The sequence below is a fragment of the Chlorocebus sabaeus genome, chromosome 9 (assembly GCF_047675955.1).
Source record: "Chlorocebus sabaeus isolate Y175 chromosome 9, mChlSab1.0.hap1, whole genome shotgun sequence".
Taxonomy (NCBI): domain Eukaryota; kingdom Metazoa; phylum Chordata; class Mammalia; order Primates; family Cercopithecidae; genus Chlorocebus; species Chlorocebus sabaeus.
In genome coordinates this window covers 95,021,722-95,038,658 of record NC_132912.1, presented here as the reverse complement: position 1 = coordinate 95,038,658, position 16,937 = coordinate 95,021,722, and the positions used below count along the sequence as shown (strand labels likewise).

Genomic DNA, 16,937 nt, shown 5'->3' with positions numbered 1-16,937 from the left:
TGATCTTACTGGTCTTAGACAGGATCCAGCATCCATGCATATTTTGAAATGTTCCCCAGGTAATTCTAACATGGAAACAGGTTGCCAACTACTAATCTAGACAATAAAGGTCTTTGAAAGTCATGTTAAAAATCTACTTTAAGATATGTCAAAAGAGTACAAAGATGAAAGTAAGCCAGTGTCATAGTCACCTATTTCAGTAAATGGCAGCCAGAATCTTCACATTTCTGTTGAGAAGGTTTAAATGCCTCACTAGCTTTTTTTTTTTTGAGATGGAGTTTTGCTCTGTCACCCAGGCTGGAGTGCAATGGTGCAATCTCGGCTCACTGCAACCTCCGTCTCCCAGGTTCAAGTAATTCTCATGCCTCAGCCTCCTGTTGGAACTACAGGCCCATGCCACTATGCCTGCCTAATTTTTTTTTTTTTTTTTTTCCCGTAGAGACAGGGTTTTCACCATGTTGGCTAGGCTGGTCTCGAACGCCTGACCTCAAGTAATCTGCCCGCCTTGGCTTCCCAAAGTGCTGGGATTGCAGGGGTAAGCCACTGTGCCCAGCCTCATTCTTTGGCTTCTTACTTTTATGGAAATCTCCAAAGAGCATATGAAAAGCCAGGTCAGCTTTTGGACATAAGAACTTTTCTAGGCTGGGTGCAATAGCTCACGCTTGACGACACAGCACTTTGGGAGGCTAGGCGGGAGGATCACTTGGATCACTTGAGCCCAGGAGTTTGACACCAGCAGGGGCAACATGGCAAAACTCTGGCTCTATAAAAATACAAAAAATTAGCTGGGTATGGTGGTATGTGCTGTGGTCCCAGCTACTAGGGAGGCTGAGGTAGGAGGATCACCTGAGCCCGGGAGGCAGGGGTTGCAGCGAGCTGAGATCAGACCACTGCCACTGCCACTACCACTGCATTCCAGTCTGGGCAACAGAGACCTTGTCTCAAAAAAAGAAGAAAAAAAGTCACTATGTAAAAATGAAAGGAGGCCCTCAGAGGAAAAAATTAATTACAAAATATCCTGCATCAAAACAGGGTCTCAACAGAACAGAACTGGCAGTGGCAGGTGGTCTCCTCTGGGCATATTTTAATTTGCCAATTTACAATGAAAGGAAAACCTGGTAAATTATCAGGCCCCTAGACAACTGGGGAAACTGACAAATAACTTTGTGCGTCAGTTCATACAGCAAATACTTACTGATTACCTACTGAGTACCAGGCTCTGTTCTGGGATTCAAGATAAATAGTGAGTAAGTTTCTGCCTTCCAAGAGCTTATAAACCACACACATATAAAAGGGTAGTCAATACAATTGTCAGAATGTTGACCTGAAACAAGGTCTGGATGAATCACCAGTTACCTCAACTGAAAAAAATTAGTGACATAATTTCTATCAACTGAGATGGCTCAAAATTCTAAGCTCCAAGAAAATGTCTGTCACTCTGGAAGGATGTGTACACTTGAATCACTTGTGTTCTGGGTGTGGCAGACCCAAACAGTATTTAACTGGGTATAAACTCAAGGGAGGGCCTTCATTTAACACCTTACAGTTGGAATTTTACTGAGTACAAAGAGTTGGTACCACCTGCTGAAATGGGTGGCAAGTGATGTCTGCTGAGAATTGTAAGCAACCACAAACATCATGAATTAGCTTGTACAACTTGCTATGCCAGAAAGTAAGACTCGGCTGGGGGGAAATGTGGATCTAGAGTCTCCCAAAACTCATGGTAGAACCCACGGACTAGAATTTCAGAACAGCAGAGGGCGGTGCACCCGACTTCACAAAGAGTTTTACAGACTGGGGCCCCCCAAGAATGGGCAACTGGACTCCTGTACGAGCTGAAACGTTTTCAATGAACCCAACGATCGCCAAGTACACTAAGGGTTCAGCATTGGACTCATTTGGCTGTTTTCCATAACCTCTACTTTGGTCTGACCGTTAAAGCTCCCTTGCGGATACTCTGACCTTACAGTTCGGAGGTGGGGACGGGATGGGGCGGGGGTGGGGGTGTGTGTGGGGGGGTGCGGGCTCAGCGAAAGGGGAGAAAACGAAATCAGCCTATCAAGCTTTCTAAAAGAATGTTTATCATTGGTTCTCAGACAGACTTAAAATTGTAAGAGGGTCATTCCCCTGAAAGATAACCCGGTTCTTCTTGCCAGTGACATCGCTGACACTTTACAAGTTGGGGAGGGAGGAAGGGGGAGGGGAGGAGGGTAAGGAAAACTAATTTTGTGGATTAACATGAGTCCCTCTCACGTCAAAACGGGGTTCCAAAGAAACCAGACGCCACTCCTTAGCTAAGTTTCACCCAAAGTCTACGACCCAGGCCGCTCGTTCTGTCCTCCCCCAAGTCTAGACTCCAAACTTTCTGCCCCTCTCACGGCCCCCTGGCCGTGGAACTCCTCCCGGCACGCCGAGTTCTGCTCACCAAGAGCCTCGAGGGCGGGCGCGGGCAGGGCCAGAACGAGGGTCGGCGGCTCCCGGTCCCCCCCAACAGCTGCCCGTACCTGTCCAGCATCTGCTGTAAGGCTTGGTCCGGCATCTTCCGCGGAGCCGGCGCACTCGGCCCTCCCCAGTGGACCCGCTCAAGGCCAGGCCCAGGGACAATAGCACTGAGAGACGGCGGAGTAGGCCGCAGTCCGGCGGCAGCCACGAACAAGTCACCCAGCTTCCCGGGGCAGCTGCGCTAGCCGGGCGGCGGCGGTGCGGAGCCTGCGGGCGTCCGGTGGAGGCGGCGGAGAACGAGGAGGAGGAGCCTGAGGCGGGGAGGCGGCGATCGCGGCCCGGGTTCCTGTCCGTCGGCCCGAGGTTCCGGTCCATGGACCGCGGGCGCCGAGTTGCTGCCGGCGGAGGAGCTACCTTTGTGAGGTAAGAGTCACCGCCTCCGTGCGCGCCGGGGTTACGACGCAGGGCGGCCCAAAGCAGCCTGGGAGATGTAGTCCTCGGACCGTCCCTGCTTAGAGGCTGCACAGCCTGCCCGGACCAACGCCTCCGCGCCCGCCGCCGTCCGGTCGGCGCCCTCCCGTTTCCTTCCTTCAGGGGCAAAAAATGTCTTTCGGGCCGCTTTCCAGGAAGCAGCAGGATGCGCCGCTCCACTGTCAGTAGCAACAAGGTCAGCCCTGCCTGCCTGTTTCTTTTTGCCTCCACTCTTGCCCTCAGGTGGGACCGAGCCAGGTGAGGGGAGGGGGCTGAAGGGCCATTTCTCATCAGGGTCCCCAGCCCCGGCCGTGGCGTCAGGGCGGGCAGTGGCGGCAGTGGGGGTGGCAGTAACTCCTTCCGAAGCCCCCGGCGCTGCAGCCAGCCTCTCCTGCGGCAGAGCCCATTTTGGGGGAATTACACCACCCCCGCAAGGGGTCGGCTGCTTTGGTGCGTGAGGTTTTTCTTGAGGGGGCGGGCAAGTCGGGACTGCCTGGACCAGACGGCTTCCACCCGAGTCTCTCAGTGTGTGTTTGGGGCTGGGGAGTGGGGGGAAGGAAAGATGATTCTCTCCCTCTCCAGGAACCTTAATGTGCTTGGGCTTTCCAGGGCTCGCCGACAGTCTCCAAATGGAACACGTCGGTGAATAAACAGCTCTTGCTTACTCAGCTGTGGGTTGTCAGGGATGTTTGTTTCTCTCTCTGCTGCTGGTCACTGTTAACCGTTTGTAGTCGCGTTGACACCTTAAAGCAGGTGGATTGGGAGTGGTGAGGGGGAATCAAAAAGGAGAAATCATCAATCACTCCTTGGGTCAGCTTCTGACGTTCGAGGGATAGCTTTGGCGGGAGGAAAGAGCTGTTGGCTCAAACGAATGCGTTTTTTGGACGACCTGTGGCATTTTCTCTAGGGTTGTGATTGGTAGGACGCTGGTAGTTTTCCCTTGATTATGTCTAATTTCTGCTGCAAGATGTTTGATTTTTTAAAAAATGAAAATGTGTTTTTAAAGCTCTTTTTAAATGTAGAGTTTTACAATCAACTTTTCATTATCTGTTCAAAATTTACGAAGTATATTTGAACTAGAGCGTTCATTGCTGGGAAAAAACAAACCCTCAAAAATGTGACCAGTTTACTTGGCCTCCAATTTTTGAAATATGCTTTTGAGAAACAGCACCCCCCCACCACACACACACACATACACGCACACACACACACACACACACACACGCCTCCTAGGGAAAGAAAATGAGTAGTATAATCGGGATGTCTAATATTTTATATATATTTGTATTATATATATTACATAATATATAATGTAATATATAATATAACATATAATATATTATGTAATATATACATATGATATTATATGATGTATAATATATATATGTTTTTGTAGAGATGCGGTTTCGCCTTGTTGCCCTGTTGCCCAGGCTGGTCTTGGAACGCCTGGGCTCAAGCGATCCACCCGCATCAGTCTCCCAAAGTGTTGGGATTACAGGCGTGAGTCACCGCATGTGGCCAGTGTCTAATATTTTATTTAATTAATTTATTTTGAGAGTCTTGCTCTGTTGCCCAGGCTGGAGAGCAGTGGTACTATCTTGGCTCACTGCAAGCTCCGCCTCCTGGGTTCAAGGGATCCTTCTGCCTCAGCTTCCCAAGTAGCTGGGACTACAGGTGTGTGCCACCACACGTAGCTAATTTTTGTATTTTTTAGTAGAGACAGGGTTTCACTATATATGTCCAGGCTGGTCTCGAACTCCTGACTTCAGGTGATCAACCCGTCTCGGCCTCCCAAAGTGCTGGGATTACAGGCGTGAGCCACCGCGCCCAGCCTGTTTTATTTTTTTAATTTTTTTTTTTTTTTTTTTTTTTTGAGACGGAGTCTCGCTCTGTCGCCCAGGCTGGAGTGCAGTGGCGCAATCTCGGCTCACTGCAAGCTCCGCCTCCTGGGTTCAAGGGATCCTTCTGCCTCAGCTTCCCAAGTAGCTGGGACTACAGGTGTGTGCCACCACACCTAGCTAATTTTTGTATTTTTTAGTAGAGACAGGGTTTCACTATATATGTCCAGGCTGGTCTCGAACTCCTGACTTCAGGTGATCAACCCGTCTCGGCCTCCCAAAGTGCTGGGATTACAGGCGTGAGCCACCGCGCCCAGCCTGTTTTATTTTTTTGAGACGGAGTCTCGCTGTGTTGCTCAGGCTGGAGTGCAGTGGCACCATCTTGGCTCACTGCAATCTCCGCCTTCGGGTTCAAGTGATTCTCGTGCCCCAGCCTCTGGAGTAGCTGGGAATACAGGCTTGTACCACCGTGCCTGGCTAACTTTTGTATTTGTGGCAGAGACGGGATTTTACCATGTTGACCAGGCTGATATTGAACTCCTGATCTCAAGTGATCTGCCTGCCTCGGCCTCCCATTGGGCTGGGATCACAGATGTGAGCCACCATGCCCAGCCCAGTGTATTAACATTTTAAATTATTATTTTTTGCTCCTTGTGCTGTGTCAGTCTAACCTTATCGTGTACTTATTTCTTAAGCAGTTGTCAGCCATAGGAGTTGAATACATACTTTCTGCTTAAAAACATAATTTTATCCCAGCATATGGATAAGTACACAAGTACAAACTCCGAGACTCTAAGATCTTACCCAATGTTAGAAAATCCATTTCAACTGAAATTGGAAAATATGATACATTTTGTTGATAGCAAAGACGTGTGCAAATTGACCTTATTATACCAACAAATGGATTTTATGTTTGCATTTTTATGAAAAGTCAGCTTCCTGGCTGTGTCAAAAACCTTTTGAAGTAAAAAAAAATATCCTGTTACTGGTCTAAAGAGTGATTAGCATGTGACCCAGTAATTCCACTTCTAGGTATTTTTAGGAGAAATGAAAACATATATCTACACAAAATCTTGTTTGTGAATGTTTATAGCAGCATTATTCTGTTTTTTTTTTTTTTTTTTCTTTTTTTTTTTGACAGGGTCTCACTTTGTCATCCAGGCTGGAGTGCAGTGGTGCCAGCTCACTACATCCTCAACCTTGGGTTCAAGCAATCCCCCTGCTTAAGCCCCCCAAGTAGCTAGGACTACAGGGGCGTGCCACCATGTCTGGCGTAAAAAAATTTTTTTTTTGTAGAAATGGTGTTTTGCCATGTTGCCCAGGCTGGTCTCGAACTCATGAGCGCAAAGAATCCTCCCACCTCGGCCTCCCAAAGTGCTAGGATTACAGGCGTGAGCCACAGCCCCTGGCCTACAGCATTATTCTTGATAGCCAAGAAGTGGAAACCCAAATATCCACCAATTGATGAATGGATAAACCACATGTGGTATATCATACAATAGAATATTATTAGGAGAAAACAAGGAATAAAGTTATGATACATGCTATAACATGAAAGAACCTTGAAAACATTATGCCACGTGAGAGGAGCCGGTCACAAAGACCACGTATTGTATGATTCTATTTGCATGAAATGTCAAGAACAGGCAACTCCATAGAGACGGAAAGTAGGTTAGTGATTGCATAGGGCTGAAGCGGTTGGGGAGAAATGGGGACTGACTGCTAATGAGTATGAGTTTCCTTATTAGAGGGATGAAAATGTTCTAGAATTAGATAGTGGTTCTGGTTATATAATTTTGTGAATTATATCACAAATAAGATAAAATTGATTATGGTAATAGTGGCAAAGCTCTGTAAATATACTCAAAAAACCCATTGTACACTTAAAATGGGTGAATTTTAATGTTACGTAAATTACATCTCAATAAAGCTTTTAAAAGAGTAATTAGCTCCACATAAAATGTTCATAAGGTATCTAAAAAGAAACAGATAACTGATAATTCTTTATTATCAAACTTTGCTTCTTAGTAGTATGGGCAAAAATAGTGATTCATAAAACTCAGGAAATAAATCCTAACATTTGAAATGGGTGACACATATTGTCTGAATTTCAATATTGTTTGTCAACTTTGTTTTTTGTGGCTCTTAGATTTTCCAGTAAGACTTAGAATAATTGGAATTACAATATATTCTATGATTTTGAAGGAAAAAATGTCTCAGTTATTTAGACCTTAGTCTGACCAAAACCACATTGAAATGCACTCCTGCATTTTTTTTTTTTAATTTATTTATTATTATTAAACTTCAAGTTGTAGGGTACATGTGCACAACGTGCAGGTTTGCTACATATGTATACTTGTGCCATGTTGGTGTGCTGCACCCATCAACTCGTCATTTACATCAGGTATAACTCCCAATGCAATCTCTCCCCCCTCCCCCCTCCCCATGCACTCCTGCATTTATACATAGGGTTGAAAATCTATGATAGTGGCGCATACCTGTAGTCCCAGCTACTCAGGAGGCTGAGGTAGGAGAATCGCTTGAACCCAGGAGGCCGAGGTTGCAGTGAGCCAAGATCATGCCACTGCACTCCAGCCTGGCAACAGAGTGAGACTCCGTCTCAAAAAAAAAAAAAAAAAAAAAGTCTATGATAAATGATATTCAGTCGAGAGAGTAACCAGCATGACTATAGCCAAAAACATCTTTTTCCTCAGAGATATATTTTGAAATAGAAATTAACCTACAGAAAATATTTAAAGATTCTCCCGAGTTCATAGGACAAGAACAAAACTTGACAATGTAAAGTTCTAAACAGTTGGGATTATAGGCACACACCACTATTTTAATAATTCTGTAATGGATTTAGAGATAACTATGAACTGCTGTAAATATGTCAGAAAATTTAAAATAATATATCACTCTAATGTTCTTCCATCACACTTGTTTTGAACTGTCTACCAAAATGGGTCCTGAAGTATTCCTTATAGTAATGGTATAATATTTTTAGGTGCCCTCTAAGGAGAGCTGTCAATTGCCAAATTTGGTGATAAGCTGCAGGCTGAGTCCTCATTCCAAGTTACAGAAAGTTTTTTTTTTTTTCATTAATTCCTTCAGCAGGTGTTTCCAGAAAATATATGCATAGGTATGCTAGTAGCAAATTAAACTACACAACTATACCTACTTTTTTTTTTATATATGTAGAGTCTTGCTCTGCTGCCCAGGCTGGAGTGCAGTGGTGTCATCTCAGCTCACTGCAACTTCCCACACCCAGGTTCAAGTGATTCTCATGCCACAGCCACCCGAATAGGTGGGATCACAGGCGTGCATTACCACGCCCAGCTAATTTTTGTATTTTTAGTAGAGATGAGGTTTCTCCATGTTGGCCAGGCTGGTCTCGAACTCCTGACCTCAAGTGATCCACTTGCCTTGGCCTCCCAAAGTGCTGGGATTACAGGCATGAGTCACTGTGCCTGGCCTATAGCTACCCTTCAGAGGCATACAATCTACATACCTAAATATGTTTGCATTTAGAAAAATAAATGCAGGCTGGGCATGGTGGCTCATGCTTTTAATCCCAGCACTTTGGGAGGCTGAGGTGGGCAGATCACGAGGTCAGAAGATCGAAACCATCCTGGCTAACGTGGTGAAACCCTGTCTCTACTAAAAATACAAAAAATTAGCTGGACTTGGTGGCAGACACCTGTAGTCCCAGCTACTTGGGAGGCTGAGGCTGGAGAATGGCATGAATCTGTGAGGCAGAGCTTGCAATGAGCTGAGATCGCACCACTGCACACCAGCCTGGGACAGAGCACTCCAGCCTGGGGACAGAGCAAGACTGCTTCTCAAAAAAAAGAAAAAAGCAAATAAAACAGGATGTAATAATGAAATACTGTATAATGATAACGTGGCATGATAGCATTTGAGGAAATGTCAGATAAACGGCATAGAAATTTAGAGTGATGTAGAAGTTCCACTGGAGACTGTTGTGGACTGGTGCGTTAAAGAGAGCTTTGTAAAACCCATTTAGGCTCTACTTTGTAACAAGAGGAGTAATTATGTGAGTGAAGAGGTAAAGAAGGATCTTGGGTCTAGGTGAGGATGAAAGGATGTAAAGGAAGAAGTCATCCTTTATAACTTGAACTATATCTCTGTTATGTAAGTGGAAAATACAAAGGGCTGCTGCTGTGGTTTGAATGTGTCCCTCAATGTTCATATGCTAGAAACTTAAATTTTGGCTGAGCACGGCGGCTCACGCCTGTAATCCCAGCACTTTGGGAGGCCGAGGCAGGCGGATCACTTGAGGTCAGGAATTGGAGACCAGCCTGGCCAACATGGTGAAACCCCATCTCTACTAAAAATACAAACATTAGCCAGGCATGGTGGTGTGTGTCCATAATCCCATCTACTCGGGAGGCTGAGGCAGGAGAATCACTTGAACCCGGGAGTTGGAGGTTGCAGTGAGCTAGGATTGCGCCACTACACTCCAACCTGGGCAACCAAGTGAGACTGTGTCTCAAAAAAAAAAAAAGAAAAGAAAAGAAAAAGAAAGAAACTTAAACTCTAATGCAGTAGTCTTGAGAGATGGGATTTTTAAGAGGTGATGAGGTTGTGAGGGCTCTGCCCTCATGAATGGATTAATATAGTTATCAAGGGAAAGAGTTCATTATCTTGAGAGCAGGTTTGTTGTAAAAGTGAGTTTGGTCTTCTCTTGCTCTCTGTGTCGCACTTTCACCATGTGATTCCTTCTGCCGCATTATGGTGCAGCAGGAAGGCTCTCACCAGTTTCTGCCCCTTGATCTTGGACTTCCCAGCCTCCAGATCTGTGAACCAAGTAAATGTCTTTTCTTTATAAATTACCTATTCTCAGGTATTCTGTTATAGTAGCATAAAATGGATGAAGACAACTGGTTAAATTGGAAGAATAGTTAAAAAACCTTGAATCTATTAATTCATTTAACAAATACTGATTGTATGTGGCAGGCACTAAGCTAGGGACTAAAGATACAATGATGAGCAAAAACAAGCACAGTTTTTACCTTGTTTGTGGGGTTTATAGTTTATCATGAGAGGGATTATCACATAAATAAATGTATCAAATTGCAAATGTGGTACATAGTGTTATGAGTGATTATAACTAGGATTTGACTTAGACCAGGAGGTCATGGAAAGTTTCTCTGAGGAAGTGTCTGTTATACTGAGACCCCAAGAAAAACAGGCATTAACTAGATAAAGGGAAGAGGGAAGAACATTCCAGGCCAAAGAACAGCGTGTGCAAATGCCTTGTGAAGGAAATGATGAATAGAAGAACTGAAACAAAAAGGAGATCTTGAGGCAAAAGAAAACCAAAAATATCACCGAGTGACTGGCTATGAAGCACAGAGCTTTGTATGCCAGTTTAAGGAATTTTGCCCTATCCTAGGAGAGGAGGAAGCTGCTTGTGGGAGGGTTTAGGCATAGGAAATAGATCCCATTCTGGCCTGGCGTGACGGCTTATGTGTGTAGTCCCAGCATTTTGGGAGGCTGAGTTGGTCTGATCACGAGGTCAAGAGATGGAGACCATCCTGGCCAAAATGGTGAAACTCCATCTCTACTAAAAATACAAAAATTAGCTGGGTGTGGTGGTGGGCGCCTGTAGTCCCAGCTACTCAAGAGGCTAAGGCAGGAGAATTGCTTGAACTTGGGAGGCGGAGGTTGCAGTGAGCCGAGATTGCACCACTGCACTCCAGCCTGGCGACAGAGTGAGACTCTTGTCTCAGGAAAAAAAAAAAAAAAAAAAAAGAGACCCCATTCTGAGCCAGGCACAGTGGCTCACACCTGTAATCCCAGCAGTTTGGGAGGCTGAGGCAGGTGGATCACCTGAGGTCAGGAGTTTGCAACCAACCTGGCCAACATGGTGAAACCCCGTCTCTACTAAAAATACAAAAAAATAGCTAGGTGTGGTGGCGAGCATCTGTAATCCCAGCTACTCGGGAGGCTGAGGCAGGAGAATTGCTTGAACCAGGGAGGCGGAGGTTGCAGTGAGCCGAGATCGTGCCACTGCACACCAGCCTGGGCCAGAGAGTGAGACCTTGTCTCAAAAAAAAAAAAAGAAAAAAGAAACAGACCCCATTCTTTAGAACTGGGAAGTTAACTTGTAGTGGTTCCTAAACCTGCTATGAGTCAGAAAACTGCCCTGGAAATTTTGATCTGTATGCCCTGCAGTGGTGCCTAATTAGCTGTCTTTTTAACAAGTTCTCTAAGTGATTATTAATGTTAGAGAATCTCTGAAAGATAACGTAGGTTTGAGTCTTAACATTGATACTCAGAAGCTTGGCGATTTGATTTGGGCAGGTTACAGAATCTCTTTTAGTCAGATTCCTCATCTCCAGCGGAAGCGGGGAGAGTTATAGAACCTCCCTTTTTGAATTCCTGGGAGGAGTAAATGAGAAAATTCATTTAAATTGTTCGGTATAAGACCAGACATGTGGTTAAGGGCTCTTAATAATTATTACTGACAGTTCTTCAGAGTTCTTCAGTAAAGGTGAGAGTGATATAGGGGATTTTTGTTTGTTTGTTTGTTTTTTTGAGACAATTTCACTGTCGCCCAGGCTGGAGTGCAGTGGTGAAATCATGGCTCACTGTGGCCTTGCCCACCGGGCTCAGGTGATCCTCCCACCTCAGCCTCCTGGGTAGCTAGGATTACAGGCACACACCGCCATACCCAGATAATTTTTTGTATTTTTTGTAAAGGCAGAGTTTCGCCATGTTGCTCAAACTGGCCTCGAATTCCTCAGCTGAAGTGATCCACCCTCCTCGGCCTCCCAAAGTTCTGGTATTACAGGCATGAACCACTGTGCTGGCTGATTTAGGGGATTAATCTTGGAGTGGTATGTATGGTGGGTTGGAAACAGAAATAAGTTAGGCCTTGGCTAGGTCTGAGTAGCTTGACCGTGGTCTGTAAGCATTTTCAGAAGTTTGCTTTCACATGGCTATTAGTTTTTGATTATCCTTATATAGGTTAAGTAGTTGAAGTGGATAATGTCCCTGTTACTCTCTAAAGGACATTAAGAGGAGACTTCGGTTCCTAGAATATGTTTTACTGGTTTAACGTCTACAGTATTTTCTTTCTTTCTTTCTTTCTTTCTTTCTTTCTTTCTTTCTTTCTTTCTTTCTTTCTTTCTTTCTTTCTTTCTTCTCTTCTTCCTTCCTTCCTTCCTTCCTTCCTTCCTTCCTTCCTTCCTTCCTTCCTTCCTTCCTTCCTTCCTCCCTCCCTCCCTCCCTCCCTCCCTCCCTCCCTTCCTTTCCTTTCCTTTCTTTCTCTCTCTCTCCCTCCCTCCCTCCCTCCCTTTCTTTCTCTCTCTCTCTCTCTCTCTTTCTTTCCCTCTGTCCCTCTTTTCTTTCCTTTCTTCCCTTCCTTCTTTCTTTCTTTCTGATGGAGTCTTGCTCTGTCACCCAGGCTGGAGTGCAATGGTGCAATCTTGGCTTATTGCGGCCTCTGTCTCCCAGGTTCAAGTGACTCTCATGCCTCAACCTCCCCAGTTAGCTGGGATTACAGGCACGTGCCACCACACCTGGCTAATTTTTGTATTTTTAGTAGAGACGGGGTTTTGCCATGTTGTACAGGTTGGTCTCAAACTCCTGGGTTCAAGCAATCAAGCGATCCACCCATCTTGACCTCCCAAGGTTTTATTTTTATTGGTACCTTTGCCTGTTTTTTTGCTCTTTATTTTTTTTTCCCTCCTGGTGAGGTTCTTTACCCTAAATTGATTAATAGCTGTTGCTCCTAAAACTTGACTTTAAAAGTTTGCTATTATCCCAAACCTCTGTTGATCTCAAGCCTTTACAGAAATTAGTAGTGGTCCCTGCTCACAATGGCAGATCTTCTGTTGCAAGGAATAAAGATGGCAATGAATGTAAAGTATGAAGTGCTATAAATAGACATACACTGGAGTACTGTGAAGGAAAAATGAAAGTGGATTATCAAAGGGGGACGATAGAGCTTTGGAAAAACACAGACTGCGGCCATTGTGTGTTACCTAGAACTCAAACAAATAGGAATATAATTTACTGAAAAAAAAGAAAAATCAAGCAACATTTTGAGAATGTGTCAGAAAGCAAGTATTAAACATTTTGGGCCCTGAAGCAAAAGCCAGGGTGTTCACTGATCTGTTGTTTCCAATTGCAGCTTGCTTGTAAGAGGAAGAGAAAAAGACCACTCAGGAATAGAAGGGAACTTCCTCAACTTGATAAAGTGCATCTACAAAAAAATCCATAGCCAACATCATGCCTGTTGGTGAAATATTGAGTGCTTTCCCCCTGTGATCAGGAACAAGGCAAGAATATGTCCTCTTACAACCTGTATTCAACATTGTAGTGGAGGTTCTAGCCAGGTCAATTAGTCAAGTAAAAGAAATAAAAGGCATCCACGTTGGAAAGGAAGAAGTAAAACTATCTCTATTTGTGGATGAAATGATCTTGTGTTTAGAAAATTCCAAGAATCAAAAAAAGTGAAAACACCTGTTAGAACCAGTAAATGAATTCAGCAGAGTTGTAGGATATAAGCTCAATGTGCAAAAATGTATTGTGTTTATGTAAATTAGCAATGAACAATCCAGATATGAATGGAAAACAGTTTGATTTATAAAGGCATTACAAAGAATAAAATGTTTAGGAATAAATTTAACACAAGAAGTGTATAACATCTGAAAAGTAAAAAATACTGTTGTAAGAAATTAAAGATATAAATAGAAAGAATCTCATGTTCATTGGAAGATTTACTGTTTTTAAGATGGCAGTACTCCTCAAACTGTTCTACAGATTCAGTGCAGTCCCTATCAAAATTCCATCTGACTTCTTTATAGAAAATGACAATCTAATCCTAAAATTTGTATGGAAATTCAGGTGGTCCAGAATAGCCAAAATAATCTTTTTTTTTTTTTTTTTGAGATGGAGTCTCGCTCTGTTGCCCAGGCTGGAGTGCAGTGGCACAATCTCGGCTCACTGCAACCTCCACTTCCTGGGTTCAGGTAATTCTCTGCCTCAGATTCCGGAGTAGCTGGGATTACAGGCGCCCGCCACCATGCCCAGCTAATTTTTTTGTATTTTTAGTAGAGATGGGGTTTCACCATCTTGGCGAGGCTGGTCTTAAACTCCTGACCTTGTGATCCACCCGCCTTGGCCTCCCAAAGTGCTGGGATTACAAGCGTGAGCCCCTGCGCCTGGCCTTTCTGTTTTTTAAGGCAGAGTCTTGCTCTGTCCCCCAGGCTGGAGTACAGTGGCGCCATCTTAACTCACTGCAACCTTAACGTCCCGCTTTCAAGTGATTCTCCTGCCTCAGCCTCCTGAGTAGCTGGGACTACAGGCACTTGCCACCATGCCCAGCTGATTTTTGTATTTTTAGTAGAGGTGGGGTTTCACCATGTTGGCCACGCTGGTCTCGAACTCCTGACCTCAAATGATCCACCCACCTTGATCTCCCAATGGGTTGGGATTACGGGCGTGAGCCACTGCGCCCAACCACCAAAAGGATCTTGAAAGAGAAGAACAAAATTTGAGGACTCACATGTCCTGATTTTAAAACTTCCTATTAAGCTACAATAATCAAGACAGTGTGGTGGTGGCATAAGAATAGAATTTAGATCAGTGAAACAGGATGAAGAGTCCAGAAATAAGCCCTTACTTTTATAGTCAATAGATTTTTGACAAGGATGCCAAAACAATCTAATGGAGGAAAGAGTAGTATTTCTAACAAATTAAGCTGGCACAGCTAGATATCCTCTTGTGAAAGAATGATGTTGCATCCCTACCCACATCAGAAGCAAAAATTAATTCAAAATGGATGAAAGACCAAAATGTAAGATCTCACACTATATAACTCTTAGAAGTAAACACAGGCATAAATCTACATGCCCTGGGATTAGACTGTGTTTTATTAGATTAATAACAAAAGCATAAGCAACAAAACAAAAAATAGATAAATTGGACTTACTCAAAACATTTTTTGCTGGAAAGGATAATATTAAGAAAGTGAAAAGACATAGACAAATGTTTGAAAATCATATCTGAAAGGGAATGTATAAAAAAAATCTCTTCAACTCAATAATGTAAAATAGTTAAAGGATCTGAATAAGTATTTCTCCAAAGAAGGTATATAAATGGCCAATAAGCATGTGAAAAGATGGTCACCATCATTAATCAGAGAAATGTAAATCAGAACCAAAATGAGATACCACTTCACTCTCACTAGGATGACTAGCCATCATAGGATGGCTAATAACAAGAATTGGCAAGAATGTAAAGAAATTGGAACCCGGGCCGGGCGCGGTGGCTCAAGCCTGTAATCCCAGCACTTTGGGAGGCCGAGACGGGCGGATCACGAGGTCAGGAGATCGAGACCATCCTGGCTAACCCGGTGAAACCCCGTCTCTACTAAAAAAAATACAAAAAACTAGCCGGGCGAGGTGGCGGGCGCCTGTATTCCCAGCTACTCGGGAGGCTGAGGCAGGAGAATGGCGTGAACCCGGGAGGCGGAGCTTGCAGTGAGCAGAGATCCGGCCACTGCACTCCAGCCTGGGCGACAGAGCGAGACTCCGTCTCAAAAAAAAAAAAAAAAAAAAAAAAAAAAAGAAATTGGAACCCTCATGTACTATTAGTGGGAGGTTAAAATGGTACAGCTGCTTTGGAAAACAGTTTGGCTTTTTCTCAAAATGTTAAACATAGAGTTACCATATAGCCCAGCAATTCTATTCACAGGTATATACCAGAGAAATGAAAACATATACCTACACAAACACTTGTACATGAATGTTTTTACTTTTTCTTGTTATTTTACAAGAAAACCAAAGAAATTACATGAATGTTAATAGCAGCATTATGGGCCAGGTGTGGTGGCTCACGCCTGTAATCCCAGCACTTTGGAAGGCCAAGGCGGGTGGATCACCTGAGGTCAGGAGTTCAAGACCAGCCTGGCCAACATGGCAAAACCCTATCTCTACTAAAAATACAAAAATTAGGTGGGAGCGGTGGCAGGTGCCTGTAATCCCAGCTATTCCGGAGGCTGAGGCAGGAGAATAGCTTGAAACTGGGAGGCGGAGGTTGCAGTGAGCTGAGATCGTGCCATTGCACTCCAACCTGGGCAACAAGAGCGAAACTCCATCTCAAAAAAAAAAAAAAGCATCATTATTCATAATAGCCAAAAGTGGAAACAACCCAAATGTCCATCAACTGATAAATGGATAAAATGTGGAATGTCCATACAATGGAATATTTGATAATGAAAAAGAATGCAGTACTGATACATGCTATAACATGGATGAACCTGGATGAACCTTGAAAACATTTTGCTATGTGACAGGAGCCAGTCACAAAATATCACATATTCTATAATTCCTAGGCAAATCTACAAAGAAAGTAGATTAATGGTTGCTTAGGGCTGGAGAAGTTGGAGATTTGGAGTTGACAACTAAGTTGTATTGGGATTTCTTTTTGGGGTGATGAAAATGGTCTAAAGTTGATTATAGTGATTGTTGCACAGCTCTGAATGTACTAAAAGTCACTGAATTGTACACTTTAAGTGAGTGAATTATAGCTCCATAAAGCTGTTATTTAATAATAACACCAGACGCAACCTTAAAATCTGTTAGTAGACTTTCTGCTGAATAATTTATGACATACCCATATAACATGAACTAGTAAACAAATGAGATATTTCTATATAGGCCAGTAATGAAAAGTTGTCCAGAATGTAGTATCCATCATTTAGGATTTTTTGTTTCACAGAAATCAGCTCTAGCTAATTGAGTACTGACTTAGGGTTGTTTGGTAATGTCTGGAGACATTTTGATTGTTAACACTGAGAGATGTTACAGGCGTCTGATGGGTAGAGACCAAGGATACTGCTAAACATACTATGGTGCACAGGAGAGCCACTCACAACAAAGGATGATATAGCCTAAAATATCAACAGTGCTGAGGTTGAGAAACCCAGAGCTAACTTAAGCAAAAAGGAAATTCATTGGAAGGACATGGGTGAGCTCACAGGATTGAAGGTAAGGCATGAGAATCAAGCTGGGAACAGTCAAGTAGTGGCCGTCCCAGAGAATTATGGTAGCAGGAACATTCCATGCTCTCATGGGTTCAACCCTGTTTTTATTCTGCTCACAGTTCAAAATCTAAGGAGGGAACATCTCATCAATCTTCCTTGCCATT

At 43.8% G+C, this 16,937-nt stretch overlaps 2 protein-coding genes across 2 annotated transcripts in view; one reads left to right on the top strand and one right to left on the bottom strand.

Annotated features, from left to right (window-relative positions):
• MARCHF5 (membrane associated ring-CH-type finger 5) overlaps positions 1-2,868 on the bottom strand; it is a 58,627-nt gene extending 55,759 nt beyond the window's left edge. Inside the window, exon 1 of the mRNA XM_007963544.3 lies at positions 2,505-2,868. Coding sequence (XP_007961735.1) covers positions 2,505-2,539 — 35 coding nt within the window. The 5' untranslated portion in view covers positions 2,540-2,868. The remainder of the gene's footprint in view (positions 1-2,504) is intronic.
• A 132-nt stretch (positions 2,869-3,000) lies between these two features.
• CPEB3 (cytoplasmic polyadenylation element binding protein 3) overlaps positions 3,001-16,937 on the top strand; it is a 246,909-nt gene continuing 232,972 nt past the window's right edge. The window contains exon 1 of the mRNA XM_007963551.3: positions 3,001-3,109. The gene's annotated coding sequence lies outside the window, so the exon portion shown is untranslated. The remainder of the gene's footprint in view (positions 3,110-16,937) is intronic.